The 16,309-nt window shown below is 41.6% G+C and overlaps 1 protein-coding gene across 2 annotated transcripts in view; it reads left to right on the forward strand.

The window, feature by feature from the left end:
- Nucleotides 1–16,309, forward strand: part of LOC116821627 (dynein axonemal heavy chain 5-like) — a 295,723-nt gene that overhangs the window by 167,579 nt on the left and 111,835 nt on the right. For both annotated transcript variants that reach the window (XM_075062654.1, XM_075062655.1), the window contains 4 exons: nucleotides 609–1,273; nucleotides 4,121–4,401; nucleotides 8,142–8,357; nucleotides 13,286–13,453. In XM_075062654.1, coding sequence (XP_074918755.1) covers nucleotides 609–1,273; nucleotides 4,121–4,401; nucleotides 8,142–8,357; nucleotides 13,286–13,453 — 1,330 coding nt within the window. The remainder of the gene's footprint in view (nucleotides 1–608; nucleotides 1,274–4,120; nucleotides 4,402–8,141; nucleotides 8,358–13,285; nucleotides 13,454–16,309) is intronic.

Consider the following 16,309-nt stretch of genomic DNA (forward strand, 5'->3'; position numbering starts at 1 on the left):
AGGGGAAAAAGGGCATGAAATGATGGTCTGCAGTTGCTTTCCCAGAGGAAGGATTGGGTGACGACATTTACCCAGAATCACCTGCGACACTGTTTTTGCACCATCATGCATTGGGATCTCAACTCAGAATTCCAATGGGTGGGGGTGACTGCGGGAGCTATGGGATAGCTACGGGATAGCTACACACAGTGCAACGCTCCAGAAATCTACGCTAGCCTCGGTACATGGATGCACACCACCGAATTAATGTGCTTAGTGTGGCCGTGTGCACTCGACTTTATACAATCTGTTTTACAAAACCGGTTTCTGTAAAATCGGAATAATCCCGTAGTGTAGACATACCCTTAGTCTTGCTACCCTGTTAAAGGATGTAACCGCATTAATTTCAGTGAAGTTGCCCCAGTGTATGCCAATGATCAATTTGTCCAAATGGTTTAAGAAAACCTAACATAGATTGCAACAGATTTTGTTCGTGAAAGGAGATGTTGTAAATGAATTACATATTTATACATTTTGACCTAACTAGATTAAGCCAGAAAATATGATTTTTTTTCCCGAAATGATCTATTTATTTTGTTTTGTCCATCTTTAACCCTTTCTTACCTTAGAACATATGGCATTAATAACCTTATGGATGATCTGAAAATTCTGTACCGCACCGCTGGACAGAAAGGACAGGGTATTACCTTTATATTCACAGACAATGAAATCAGAGATGAGTCTTTTCTTGAGTACATGAACAATGTTTTGGCTTCAGGTGAGGTTTCCAATCTTTTTGCACGTGATGAAATAGATGAAATAACACAAGACCTGATATCTGTGATGAAGAAAGAGTACCCGAGACGTTCTCCTAGTAGTGAAAATCTCTATGACTATTTTCTTACTCGAGTTCGCAACAATTTGCATGTGGTTCTTTGTTTTTCTCCTGTTGGGGAAAAATTCAGAACTCGTGCACTAAAGTTTCCAGGTTTGATTTCAGGATGTACTATGGACTGGTTTCAGCGCTGGCCTAAAGATGCTCTAGTAGCTGTTGCACAGCATTTTTTAGCTTCCTACAAAATTGAATGCACAGATGAAGTAAAACAAAGTGTTGTTAACACTATGGGAACATTTCAAGATTTCGTAGCTGAAAAATGCGTCGAGTACTTTGAACGATACAGGCGTCAAACATTTGTGACTCCGAAGTCTTATCTGTCATTCATCAGCGGCTACAAAACCATCTATAGAGAGAAATTTGCTTATGTGGGAAATTTGTCTGACCGCATGAAAACAGGTACAATATACTTTTTTTTAGAAAGATATATGTGTATGTAATATATATAAGAATAAAGAGGTTGCATTCCTTTTCTAAATGAAAAAGTCAACTCACCCTTAACTATAGAGTCCAGAGTCACAAATGGTGCCTCCGTTTTATAATTTGTGTGTGTGTGTAGTAATTCCTTTGTGGTACAAGAATTTGTTTTATGTACAACTCTAAAATTGACATATTTACTTAAATGTAAAAAGTAGCAAAGGTTTTTTGGGGTATAAGGGAGAGGTTTGGTGGTCAGAGAGGACATGAGAATATGAGAGCAGTTGTGAGAGAACGGGGATATGGAAGGCAGAAGGATGGAGGAGGAGTCAGTGAATGATGAAAAGCTTAGAAAAGAGGGTCTGGAGAAGCCCCCAGCACTGCCATTTTGCTCACTCCTAGTGCCCTTTGTACGTCCTAGTGGTTCTGCTGCATTTTGGTTTGTCTGTGGCTGTGGGTGTGGGTGTGGGCAAGATTTCGCTCTATAGGATAGATCAGTGTAAATTTCCAATCCTGCTCCCATTGCTGTGGATAAAAAATGGAGTGGGATCAGAATTGATCCAAAATGATTTGTATATAACATTCCACTCTTAAATCTTGCACAGCTTGACATATCCTTTAGATCTCTCAAAATGCTGAACATGTCAGAGACAATTATTATTTCTAAAACTCTTTTGTAGTGGATGAGGAATTAATGGTTTTGATACCATTAAAACCTATGTTGCAAAATTAACATTTTATGGAATGGTAGTGTACCATTAATAGTTACTCTTTTATACAAAAATCTGAGTCATAGCATTTCAAAAAATTACCTTGTTTGTATAGATTTAAATTAAGCGAGCTCATTTCCATCAGCAAGGCAGCTACCATAATTGGTTTTCAGTTATGTTGTACAGCGTGCTTACAAAACACTTGAAATTTTCGCTTCAATAACTTTGTATGTTTTGTAGACTACAAGTGAATTGTAAATTGATATTAATTAATAGATAAGCCCTTTGTTAACTTTAAGTTAAAACTGCTACTGTGGATGTATTCCAAGAAATAGTACTGCTGAAAAAAACCAAAAACAAATTATGCATTTAAAAGTATTGAAATTAACAACCAAAGGAAGGTAGGTAAATATTCAAATACATTCACAATTTATAGTCTATTAAATAAATATACCCAGGTAAAATTTCCAAAACCAAGCTTAACTCTTCCCAAAGTTCCTGATCAGCACTCATCCTAAAAATCTGCACCTATCCATTCTACCTCCATAGTCATTTCTAATATGGGCTACAAACTCTCACAAATAATCACCCAAAGGTTTGCAGACCCAACCACAGACCATCCTCCAGTTTATTCACCAATTATTAGCCAGACATCCACATGCAGACCAGAGACTCTCCTATCCCGTGCGTGCCATCAACCTACTGTGATCAAAATGAGAAACACCACGTTTCCTCAGTCCACTATTGCACAGTGAGGCAGAAAACCCAATCTACTTTATCTACCCTTTTCTGTACAGACTGGAAATCTCTTTACAGCTTTCCTATCCACCATCCTCTCATGACTGAGTTCCCACCACTCAGATGAAGACCCCAGGCCAGCTCTTTAGTTGGTGTAAATCTGCCTAGCTCCATAGAGTGGAGATATGCTGATTTACAATAGCTCAGGACCTGGACTCACACAACAACCTTCAGCCAGCCCATGCAACCTGCAGACCTCAGAGTAATGTATTCATTAGATCCATGAAGTACATTACTTAGTTACCACAGAAGAGAGTAGGGAATCAGCCCAGCTGCAGAATGGACCACATTTTCTTATGCAGTCAATGATTTCACCAATTTCTGAAGTAGGAGGGTGGCTAGCGGCTTGATCCTGCAGTGTGCTGAGCCCCCTCAGCTGCCAAGGTAATCATCTGGAGAAGAGGGTGTTCAGAACATCACAAGAATATTCAGTACCTTAAATAACGCTGAGCACTTGCAGAATTGAGCTGTGCAAACATACCCCTATAGATGGCCGGTGAATGGCTACACAAATGCAGAATTATCCTTGTTTGGAGAGAATGCAAAGTAATGGTTTAGATACGTTTATTTATTTGTGAGGTATTTTTATACATGATTTTCTTTGTCTGTTTTTCTCATTGTTTGTTAAAAATATGGAGCCAGTCCAGAGCTCAGGAGCATACTGTCTGTCTCTAGCTCCCCCCACCTCCCCAGATTTCCATGTAATGCTGAGCTTAGGAGCGCAACATGGTCTGCTGCGTCTCCTGAGCTCCCCACAGCTCCAGGCCTCTCTGCTTTGCCCTGTTCTATGGAGCTTAAGAGCAATTTAACGAGTTCCTGTTTCTCCTGGTCTCAAACGAATTTATAAAGTGCGTGTCAGGTCTTATGAAGTTTATAAAACTACACACCACAATACTAAATTTTAACGATTTTTTAAAATCTTGCTTCATATTTCTGTGCTAATATTAAATTAAATGGCTGTTATCCTGAATGAGTATCATTATGTAATGTGGTCTGATAGTTTTGAGGAATTAAGAACATGCATTAAAAGAAAATAAATATTAAAATTAGTCATCCAAATCCATATTTAGGAACCTGAGTAAGTGACCCTGGAGCATGATTCTGATGTCCCTTACTCCAGTGAAAATCAGAAGTAACTCTAAGGAAATAAATGAAGTTACACAGGTGTAAAACAGGTTTATAGTAAGTGAGATCAGATTTGAGGCTACTTACTCAGGTTCCTAAATATGGATTTGAATGACTGATTGTAGGCACCGAAGTTTGAACATTTAGGCACTTTTATCTGCTGCATAAATATACTGTCATAATTTGATTTAAACAGGCCTTGCAAAACTCATGGAAGCTGAGGTTTCAGTAAACCAGCTGTCCAAAGAACTGGCAGTGAAAGAGAGAGACTTGGCTGTTGCTTCTGAAAGAGCTGATGGCGTTTTACTGGACGTGACTATGAAAGCCCAAGCTGCTGAAAAGGTGAAAATGCAGGTCCAAAAGGTGAAAGACAAAGCCCATGCCATTGTGGATGAAATTGCCATTGATAAAGCAGCAGCTGAGGAGAAGCTTGAAGCTGCAAGACCTGCACTGGAGGAAGCAGAAGCAGCACTGCAGGTCAGAATTGAATTGATCCCATGACAATGCATACAGATAATGAGAGTAATGATCATTATGTGTGGAACCTAGAGCATTTAATTATGTTTGTCCATCTTCAGCAAGGCAAATCAGAATGCTGAAAATGCATAAACTGACAGGTTCCAGTTACCATATTAATTGTGAGTGAGATACAAGGTCCGGAAACTGCAGTTGAATCAGCTGGACACCTTACACTAAACACAATCACATGCTACCCTTTGGGTTAGATTGAACCTAGCTAGGCAAAGGTGTCCGGGGGTGAGATTTAAAAGGATGTTTCCTCAACTTTCACTCCTAAGCAGAGGCCAGGTGCAATCTCAGTTTTATTCTTCTGACTGGCAAAGTCCAGAGGACTCTGGCACTGGACTGCTCACCCCTGTACAGAAACCCTAAAGGCCGAGCAGGGAGCAGAGGAGTAAAGATGGGCAATGCCTCTCCCACTATCAAGCAGCAGAGTTGGGCTCCAGAGGGGAGTGCACAGTGTAGAAGATGCTGCTTTTGTGTGCATTCCCTCAGCACACTTTGGCCTGATTCTTCAATATGTTGCGCTATGTGTAGGCTGCTGGGTCAATGTAAAGTGAGTTGTACCCATACTACATTTCTGAAGTGATTCTCCTTCTGTACAAAGTAGGTGCAGTGACAGTTACACTGTCTGCCTCTGTGTGCTGAGGTATAAATTCAAAAAGGGAGTCAGGTAGCCCCAAGGGATATAATGTGCAAAAATGTACACTGCACTGATCCTCTGGCTAGTGTCTAGTTAAAGCAAGTATAGGTGGTGGGTGTAATCTAAAGCAGCCATAAGTCTGCTCTTATCACAAGTGCAAAGCTGGTGGACAGGGACCCTGCTCAATAACAACACCTGGCAGTGCCATTCTTCTTGTCTGTGCTCTGCTGATGTCCCCTGGTGAGACATGTCTCTTTTCATATTCCCTATCCTGTATTCCCATTTTGTAGAGGATTGATGCCTGGTATACAGTCCATGGAAATAGCAATCTGTTTTCCTGCGTGTATGGTAGGGAGAGTGTCAGATAGCTGAGGGGATGGCTAAGGCTGGAGCAGGAGCAGGAATGGGCATAAACTGGGGCAGGAGCAAGCTGGGGATCGGGGAGTCTGTCAGAACTACTAGGCAGTTGGGAATCTCCCAGCAAGGTAGCAACATTGAGGAGACTGGAGTGTCTGCTTGCATTAGGAACTTATATATCTGCCTGTGGATTGGTTGGGCCTTTGTTGATTGGTATGTCCCTGTCATAGGATCCACAGGCAGTTGCTTCTGATGACTCACCAGCTCAGGCTCAGGGATGAGTCATCACAGAGAGTTGCCCACAGGCAGCTCAGCAGCTTGTTTGTGTAGAGTCAGCATGTAAAAGTCACTCAGGACAAGAGCTAATTGGGAACTTTCCTCTGGAATGATTTGCTGATGGAAAATGCAGTTTCTGCAAAAATCAGAATTTTGAAAATTTAGATTTTGTAAAAAATATTTGATTTTCCACCTGGTTCAACCTGAATTGGAATATTTTATTTTGCTGAACTGACCTGAAATGTGGTAAAATTCATTAATCCAAGGATTACAGTGCCCTAGCAAGCCACTGCGGCAGACAAGAGAATGAACAGAAGGGAATAGGGATGTCAGCTGTAAGGCCCACTCCTTTAGCTCCTCCCCTTGCACAAAGGTTGTCTTATCTTCACTTGTGCACATAGGTGCTGGAACTAACGGTGCTGGGGGTGCTGCTGCACCCACTGGCTTGAAGTGGTTTCCATTATATACAGAGTTCACAGTTTGGTTCAATGACTCTTGTCCCTGCCTGCAGGTATATGGGATCTTGGGGAGCAATTACCACACAGGTGGGGTGCAAAATAAACTTTATTAAGAAAATGCAAAAAACAGGTAAAATTCAATAGTGAGGGGTATGGGGTTTGTTAAGGTAGACAATTGGGGAGGGGTTTCTTTTAGCAAATAGTATAGGGGGTTTCAATAGTGGGGTACAATACAGTGGGGTACAATACAGTTGGTAACCAATTAACACTGAAGTATAAATGTAACAGGTAGCTAACAATTTCTATGTAAAGGGTGTGTCACAGCAGCATATAGCCAACTAACAGTTATGGGTAAAATGTGTCACAGTAGTGTAAATGTAAAATGTGAGGTGTGTTAGAGAGAAAAAAGTGTAACCAATGGGGTTTTATGCTAGACATTAGTAATACAATTGAGGTTTGGGGGCAGCGGGAAGACAGACTTAACCACAATTATACAGAACACAGCAAAATCTTATCTATGATCTAACTTAACCAAGACTACACAAATTAGCAAGTAACAGAACACAATGCAACAATTTTTTAAACCTAACTTACAGAGCACAATACAAACAATTCTCTAAACCTAACTTAACCACAGCTATGCAAAATGAAATTACAACTTATCTAGACTAAGAACCTGATTCTAATAGGTGCACCTTAGCAGCAGTGGGGGGGACTGCAAGCTGGCAGTCCAGGAAGGCACAGCTTAGCAGCAGCACAGGCTTATTTTTAGCAACAAAGTGCTGCGGAGTTTATGAGAGGTTTTAAGACACAGACCAAGGTTTAGCTTGAGTCTGAGTGCTGGGGAGACAGAGCCAGCAGCTAAAATAATAAAATAAAAGTATAGAGAATTTCACAGAGGGATTCTTATCAGCCCCAAAGGAAGCAGCAGAGGTAAAAGCAGCTAGATCATCAGAAGGCTAGGTATAGTCTCAATAATCAGGAGATCTCTCAGGCAGCAATTCGTTCTTCGTGGGGGGGGCTTCAAAAAACGGGGGTACGCTCAAAAATAAAACGAGAGCGGAGAAAGGACCCCCCAGAACCCCTGGCTGATCAGACCAGGCAGCAATGCAGGAACCTTTCTGAGGTCTGATCAGAAAATGTCTGGTTTTAAGGGCAAACTTAGGCAGTCTCCCACCAGTACTTCTGATTGGCTCAGAGGCAGGGGAAAGAGAAAAAAAAAACAACAGGTGAGCACAGAGACATGTCTGGGCAGAGTCCTGTGCAATAGGTGACTCAAAAGCACTTGAGGCCTATGACTCATGCCCAGGACCTTAAAAACACAATAGGTCTTGCAGCTGGACATTGCCTACCCTACACCAAGCCCAGGTTTAACAAGGTGATAACAGGACTAACCCTTTGAACAGGGCAGTGGTCCCACTAAACAACTTAACAGCCAGGGAAGAGGCGGCCATAGGAGGAGAACAAAATGGAGTATGGGGACAGCTTTAAGAAACGAAATGGAATAGGGGAATAGCTGTAACAGACAACTCTCAGCACCCCTGCTGTACAAATTGTTCCAGCACCAATGCTTGTGCATTTATGAAGTTAAAACTATTAGAGAATCAGGTACACCAGAACTGCTTGCAAAACTGCAGCTGCAGTGCTCATTTTATAGATCCAACTTTGAAACAAGTCAATTGTGTCTACCTGAGGCACAGGACTTCTGGGAGGTGCCACCAGTGTATAGCACCTCGTCATTACCTCCACTATCCATCCTGGGTAGTGGCTAAGCCACAATCTTGCCCTTTATGCTGAGATGTAAAAGGCTAAAAAGACACACTACATTTTGAATTTTAGTTAGATTACATTGGATTTGAAGAGACATTGGTCCCTGATGGAGACATTCATTAATTCTCATGCACCTCAGTTTGCAAAAGATAGATGCTTAAATAAGAGGATCGTTTTCTTTTGTAATTTTTCAGACTATTAAACCAGTAGACATTGCTACTGTTCGCAAACTGGGTAAACCTCCTCACTTGATAATGCGGATCATGGATTGTGTGCTACTTCTGTTCCAAAGAAAAATTGATTCTGTGACAGCTGACCCAGAACGAACATGTGTGAAGCCATCATGGACTGAAGCTCTGAAGCTAATGAATAATTCAGGGTTTCTCAGCATGCTGCTTACTTTCCAGAAGGTAACAAATAAGTTACATCATCGTTCCTCATAACAACCCCTATAGATCCACATGCACATGCCCTTTGTGTTTATATTATGTATAATTCATGGTTGCTGCAGTTCAAACATTGGCCTTATTAAAGCTGTTTGGGGCTTTTTATAGTTCATAGCTTTTCTGTGCTTTTTATATTTGTACAGAACTTACATTCAGTAATGTAAGTAAGCTCATTTCTTTTTCATTGGTCATTATTTTTGTAGTCCTTTCTGCTGGAGAGAACTGGATGGCTCAGAGCCTGGCAAGAGGATGGTAGGCACAAATGTCCCAAGCAGTGGGTCAAATCCTGAAATCCTTTGCTTTGATTCAGTTCTTACTCAGGCAAGCTCCTATTCTTTAACGGGACTTTGCCTAAAAAAGAAAGGATTGAAATTTGAGTAAGGATAGCTGGAAAGCTACTATTTCTGGAACAGGCCACAACATCCTACCATTCATCTCCTTATGTTACCAGGCCTGTTTGTATACATGCATGTAAGGTCTTGTCTATGTCAGAGAAATTTACCATTCTGAGAACTGTTGGGTCATCCTAAAAGCTTGTGAAATGCTTCACATCCACAACAAAATCGTTCCAAATGGTCTGCATGTACTCCAGGAACCATTCTGATTATACTTCCTTTCAGCAAGTATAAGAACTGGTTCACTCTTAACTGTTTCATTTTGAACTTTTTTAGTGCCAATGTGGATAGAGGTTTCTGGCGTCCTAGCACAAATCATTCACACATAGTCCTTCCATGATTGTGCTGCAGCTCACCAATCACTGCTCAGATGCCTGCACTTGATTTTCTGCATTCCACTGCACAGAGGTCAACTTGACTGGAAGCCACATACTCATAGAAATATCTCTGCACACACTACAGAGCTCTGCTGTGTGAGCTATTTCAAGAGCAGACAACTTCTACTAGCAACAGATCTGCAACAGCTTTTTCTCATCTCACAAGAATGTCCCAAAGAAGACAGTTTATATGCATGCTCCCAGCTGGTCAGAGGCCAACGCCTGCGTCCTGATTGTAGTGTGAAGAGGAGATCTAGAAGCGGCATGGGAGAAAAAAGCACTTGAGTGTTTAACTGGATGTCTCAGTGATGTTTGGAGCTTGGTGTAAACCAGAGAAGCAGTTGATGACAGTAAAAATTAAAAGCCTGAAAGTCCAGTATAAGAAAGATAATCACAACTACCCTGGGTCGGGGCAGAAAATCTGCCCTTTTTTACAACGAGCTTAATTGAATTCTGAGGCTTCACCTTCCACCTAACCTGAGGTGCTGTTGGACACAAGTAAAAAGGCAGGTGGGGTGACTGTCTGGGGAAAGGATTGCCTCAAGGAGCTGGGAAGACCCAGATGCTGTGGAGCCAGGCCTGGAGCTGTGGGGATCACATGATCTATTGGAGGGAAACCAGGATCCTGACACAACTGAAGACTTAGTAGACCTGAACAGGTTTTAACCATGGTTTCTGAAATGGTGCTAAATACGCTTTATCCTTATCTGCATGTCAAGTTAAATTAATTTCAGCACTGGTTCACATGCACACTTGGTTGATGCCTGTCGTCAATAATGGGTAATTTTTGTAGTGCATGGAGTCTCCACTCTCCTTTCATCCTCAGTAGTGGTGGTCTCTCCCTCCTGAGGCATATTGGCAGCATGAGGAAACTTCAACTGCACCTGTTCAGCCACATCTTGTCATGGACCAGGAGGTAGGTGGTCATGCTTAGTGGTTGGAACAGTGGTGGTGAGAGCCAAAGTCAAGAACCAGGAGCCAAGTCAAGGACCAGAGGCAGTGTCAGAGGGCTGGGACAGGTCGAAGGCAGGACTGGAGCATGGCTGGAAACAAGGCAGGAGCAGAGCTGGGAGTAAGGCAGGAATGAGGCAGACACAAGAGAGATCACAATTATGGGTGAGTGCATTGAGCTAGTGCTGGTCTTAACAGCATTCCTCGCAATGGAACTCAGTCAATCAGGTGATCTGGTTAATCAGGGCTGTAGTTAGCCAGCTGATACCAGGCCCAGCTACATACCTTCATTCCTGACACCTCTGTAGGCAGTCAGTTCCTAGGACTTTTCATCTGGTATCTTTCCCAAACCCTATAATCACTAAAAACAAGAAGAAAATGAGATTAAAGACAATGAGGCCTGATTATGCACTCCTCTCTCAAGTGAAACTCCTAACAAATTGTCCTGTTTGTCACTTATTAATACTATATATGTTCCGAGTGGTAGTTCTCAATGCATTTGACTTTACTCCAAGGAATCAGAACAACTTCTATCAGAATGTCTAAATTTTTGTTGTAAGTGATACTGGCAAATGGAATGAAAAACACTGGAAAGCGTCTTCCATTTTTTATTAAGTGATTTTCTAGCCTTCCTCTTTTCTTACACTGAATTTCTGTGTTAGTGTATATAGTGATGGGGAAACCTCATAACGTCTGGAGTTTTGAATTGGTTACAGTGCTACATCTGAACGATTTGATGTAAATCGTATTTTTTAAGAGATTTCCGTTATCGCCTGGTTTTGTCAGGGCCAGGAATGTCACTTCAGGTCCCAGACGGATTTTAGACATGCATCTATTAGAAAGCAAAATCATTAACTGCATTTTGCAAACCTTTAAATAGAGATTTAGACTGGTTCTTATTCCACCTATGCTAGTTTGCTAAACCCAAAAATTGAATAGGAAGAAATAAAATCTAGATATATTTCAACACCCAAATTTCAGCAAACCTTCCTTGTTATAATGTAACTAAACCTAATTTCATGTTTTCATGACCGGCTTTGTAACCATTACATTAGCTAGTGATCTGTCAGGAGCCCGGCAGGCATTTCTGTCAAGTACCTTCAGAACAAAGATCTATTACTTTGATGCTATGAATAGGAGGATGATTTTTAGACTCATTAAAATAAACATAGTAATAAATTGTCCGTAAAATAAAGTTTGAAACGTTTAATACTTCCTCCATTAAGCAGTCATCCCTACCACATATATGCTTTACCAATACATATTATGTTGTTTAAGGGGCTAGTTTCAGTTTTTTCCATGATTTAAATAATTATATAAGGACCACAATCATCATTTCTTTATTGATTTGCCGTTTAATGTTCTCTATAATTTGTGAGAAAAATTGAGATTAAAATAATGAAATTGAAAGTTGAAACAAATTCCTTTTAAAATTTAGGATCAACATCAGTATTATCAGCAATCTCGTGCAGCCAAATAGGGCTTTTGAGATTAAATCCTTTGTGGTACAGATGGGGCCATGTTGCAGTGGGGGCTGCAGGAGGAATTCTGGTTAACTGTGGGGAGAAGTAACTCCACTACCCATAACAAGCATGAAAGGGTGCAGCCTTCACTTCCCTCAATACTGGTAGGTTTGCTAGTAAGTGTGATGAGTGGGTGTGACTATAGTCCTGCCCTCACCCATCATTCCCTGCTCCTTTGGGGAGGCTTGCGTGAGCCAAGAAGAGTGCATTCGCTTCCCAGTCAGACTGTAGCTGGCCTTTGCACAGGTGCGAAAAGCATGAGGAAAGCTCCTTGCATTCTTCCGTCCTCCTGGTGCAGCCATATTGAACCAGGAGTGACCTGGTCTTTAAAAATTTGTTTTAATTGTTTGTGTTCTGCTTTCAAATTCAAACCCACTCTGCAAAATCTGATAGGTTGCTAATTTTTTTCAGCACACTCTGAGCACTGAATACAGGGAAAAATTCAAAAAGAAAACTAAGACTATAAATGGATCACTTCTAAAACTGGTGTTAAATTATTGAAGTCATATGGATATAAATTCTCTATCATCTTTCTAGAGCAGATCCCAAGCAAAAGTTTGACTAACTTAATCCTATATAGATACATCCTAGATTTAAAAAAAAAACAGTGTAGAGTACCATATTCCAATACTGAGTGAAATATAAACCCAAATACAATAGTCTGGGTGCAATAGTAATATAAATGATTATTATTAATAATAATTAATAGGGATATTTAATATATACTGGTAGGTTTCAGGAAAGAAGCAGAAGAATGAATTTTTGTGTTTGGGAAGTACACTTAGTGCAATTGGAGAGAGATCTGGAGAATTGAAAAGAGGACCAGCAATGAAGTAAAAACTGAGAGGAAAAGTGTACGCTGCATCAATTTCTACCTGCCTGCTCTGTGATTTGGAAATAGTGGATCTTATGGAGATCTAAGAAAAGGAGATACAGAGAGTTGAAAATAATATACTGAGGAGAATGGCAGACAAGCAAAGGGTAGACAGAGTGTGCCTGGAAGAAATTAGGGGGAAGATGAACTTGGGACTCTCAGTGATAAAGAGGCTGGACATTTGAGGTAGGCTGGACGTGTGATAAGAATGGAAGAAACCAGCAAAGAAAGAATGGGAGGAAGAGGGAAGCGAGAAAAGACATGGAAGGCTGAGAATATGATGGAAAGACTCTGTCAAGAGAAGTCTGAAGAGAATACAATGGCACTCTGCGACTGTGAACCTGTGCCATGGACTGGCAGGAGTCCTGAAGAACTGTGGGCACCTCCTTCCCCATGTAAATGGGAAAAGACATTGAGAAGTGAAGTGATTTAATATATAATGGTAAATCACTTTTTAAAGAAAAACATTTTTGAAGAACAATATCATTTTACAGTTGTTTTAAAAATAAGCATAATTATGCACACTGTAAAGTGATTATTTTGGTAAGGATCATGTCTTCATACTGTATGTTTGCTTGAAAATTAATTGGTCACAATCATGCAATTTAATTTATAGTTCAACTTTATCTTTAGATTTCTTGTAAATAAAATCCTCTAATTACAGTTTTTTGGCTTTACAATGTATTGTACTTTTATATGCATGATAAGATGATGTGCTGTGTTTGTGTGTGTGTGTGTATAAAAATATATATATTTCTTTTTTGTTAAATAGGATTCAATTACAGGAGAGATTGTGGAACTACTACAGCCTTATTTAGACATGGAAGATTATAATCTGGAGACTGCTAAAAAAGTTTGCGGGAATGTAGCAGGTCTATGTTCATGGACACAAGCAATGGCATACTTCTACAGTATTAATAAAGAAGTCCTTCCCCTTAAGGTATTTCATATATTTATTTTCCACTAGTGAGAGATGGGTTAAAATGCTAAAACACATGGATTAAAAATAATTTCTCATCACAGTTGATATAACTAAACCTTTTACTTAGAAAGAAACTATGTTAAAAGAATACTAAGTTGGAAAGTCAAGCAGTTAAAAGTTGGGAAATGCCAGAATTAAGTTTGCTTGTGCAACTTTCATTCAACCTCTGATGCATATACATTATAATATAGACTTTAACTGGATGATCACATACTATTTTTTAGACAGGACCCTGCCTCATTCAGAGCCCAGCTTCTCCTTCTCCTTCACTCTGCATGGGCTCCAGCATGGAAGAATATTGAAAGTACAATGCCACAGTGGCTCCCTGCTGATGGGCAGGCCCCAAGTACAGAGAAGAAATGGGTACACTTTACCAGGGCTCAGTCCAAGGGAGGGGCTCAGCCAGAAAGCCAAAAGTCCATCACCATGACAAAAAATAGCTTTAATTAGTGTGTCTGTGTGGGCTGGGATGGGGGCCTGTGTTATGAGTCTCCCCTGGGCCTAGTGAAAGGTTGTTTGGGGCTTGCTGCTGGGAAGAGCAATTGCAAGGAAATTCCTGCTCAGCCTCCACAGCCTCGGGAGGCTGTTCAGTTCGTATGCAGAATCTGTGAGGAGCTGGAGCAAATGGAATCTTTGGAGAACTTAGCTGCCAAACTCTAACAAATCTCTCCTGACCGTATATGAGAATCTTTCAAAGGCTTACTTGGGCAAACGTGGGTGGTTTTTCACTTTGATAGAAAAAGATACATTTCTGATACCTCTGTGACTAATTTCAAGTGCCTGCTCCAAAGTATGGAGATGCTAGAGCTTCTCAACACAAAGTTTGAAAGAATTTTTTACAATGGGGAAAAAAGTTTCCCTCATCTCTTCTGAACTGTTTTTGACTAAAAATAAGATAATAATCAACCTGAATAGTTAAAGTTTGGCAAAGTTATAAGCCAAACAGGTTGTTATAACAGAAAATGGTGGTAACCTTAACTATAGGGGTCACTATCTTGACTTCCCATAATCCTGAAGTTATGGCTGTGAGGAGGTGGTATGCTGTCGGCTTTCTTTTTGTTGGACATGTTGCACAGTGTTGATATTTAACAGGAATCCCAGGAGCTGTTGGAGAGGTCATGGGAGTTGCCTTTGGATCTTCCCTTTGCATCTTTGGATCCTCCCTTTGAATTCTTTGGAGGAGGACACAGTACACTGCAGTGGGTTACTGGTCCTGAGTCAGCTCATGGGAAACAGACTGTTGGCAAGACATAGTCAAAGTGTACTGTGCCTGCCCACCAGCAGATGTGTGGGTTGTGGGTGATGGACCAGGGGATGCCAAGGACAATAGTTGAATCTGGTGCAGGAATTAGCCCAAACTGGAAAATTTCTTGGTGGCCTCAAATGGCAGTTAACTCTAGGGGAGCCATCCAGTGGGTGACCAGTCCCAACAAAAGGAGTGAACCATTTATGGACTCCACTAACTTGGAGGATCCTTGCACTGGATGGGGATATTGTGTGGTTGCTCAAACTCCAGGTCTGTGAAATTGCCCGAGAGCAAATAAGTCCACTAGTGCCTCTAGGTTGGTATCAGGCGTCACAGAGTGCCAGAGCCTGAGAGGGAGTTGGAAATATGTTGGATCCTGATTGGCCATCACCAGGGTACTGGCAGACATGAGTTGGTGTGGGCTGCTGGGGAGAGGGGAAGGAATGCCAGCCCAACCTGGACCCCGTCTCGAGGTTGGTACTTGATGTTTTCCAGACCAGGGCACAGATTGGACCTTGGCAGGGCTGCTTGATGCAAAGTGTTCTAGTTCCCTGCAGTATAGGCATAGGCCGATGCCCAGAATTGATTCTTCTCCATGTTGAGAGGCAGGGTGGGGCATCCTTGACTTGCGTGGGTTTGCGCAACAAGGAAGGGACTGGTTATGGGAGAAGGGCTGAACCAGTAGGACTGGTAGGAGCCAAGAGGACCATATCTTTTTCTTGCCAGTGTTTGGTCAAGTGATTGTCAATCTTGATGCATAGGTCAGCTAAGACTTTTGGAATGGACAGGGATTCCACCCATTCCAGTTCATCTTCGATATCGTTGATTAAGGTGAGCTAGAAATGATAACACTGGGCAGCCTCATTCCACTTGGTCTCATCCACCAAATATCAGAACTCCATTACATATTTAGCAACTGGCCAGTATTCCTGCTACAACACTTGAAGTGTGGTTTTGGCTGCACACTTGTGACTTGGGTCATTGAAGATCATCACCATAGCTTGAACTAAGTCCTCAAATTGTCCCAGAAGCGGGATTGATTATTCCAGGAGTGGAAACGCCCAAGTCAGGGCCTCCCTGGGAAGCAGGCTGATAATCAATCCCTCTCAGGCTTGGTCAGTAGAGTACTATTGTGGGCAGAGAAGAAATTTGACCTGACACTGAATTGCCATGGAACTTGTCAGGTAGGGGGAGCTTGAGCCCATGAGGAGCAGGGGTCACAGCTGAAGGTGGCACGGCTTGAGCTTACAGGGCTGCATTCTGTGCCTGCAGGACAGCAATCTTTGCTTGCAAGGTCTTGTAGGGCTCCCACTATCTCTGTCAGAGAGAGACTGACCTTTATCGAATCCATGCTTGTCCGATCAGTCCTAGTTCTCTTATTGTTTGTGCTTGGCTGCTCACGCTGTCAGTGACCAGGACATGGACGGTCATGCCCAGTGGTTAGAGCAGGAGTCAGTAGCCAGGAGTCACAGACCAGAGTCAGAGCTGGAGTCGGAAGCCAGGCACCAGAGCCAAGGGTCAGAGTTCAAATCAGAAGTCAGAAATCAGAGCTAAGGGTGATAATCAGA

Source organism: Chelonoidis abingdonii, chromosome 2 (assembly GCF_003597395.2).
Source record: "Chelonoidis abingdonii isolate Lonesome George chromosome 2, CheloAbing_2.0, whole genome shotgun sequence".
In the NCBI taxonomy this organism is placed as follows: Eukaryota; Metazoa; Chordata; order Testudines; family Testudinidae; genus Chelonoidis; species Chelonoidis abingdonii.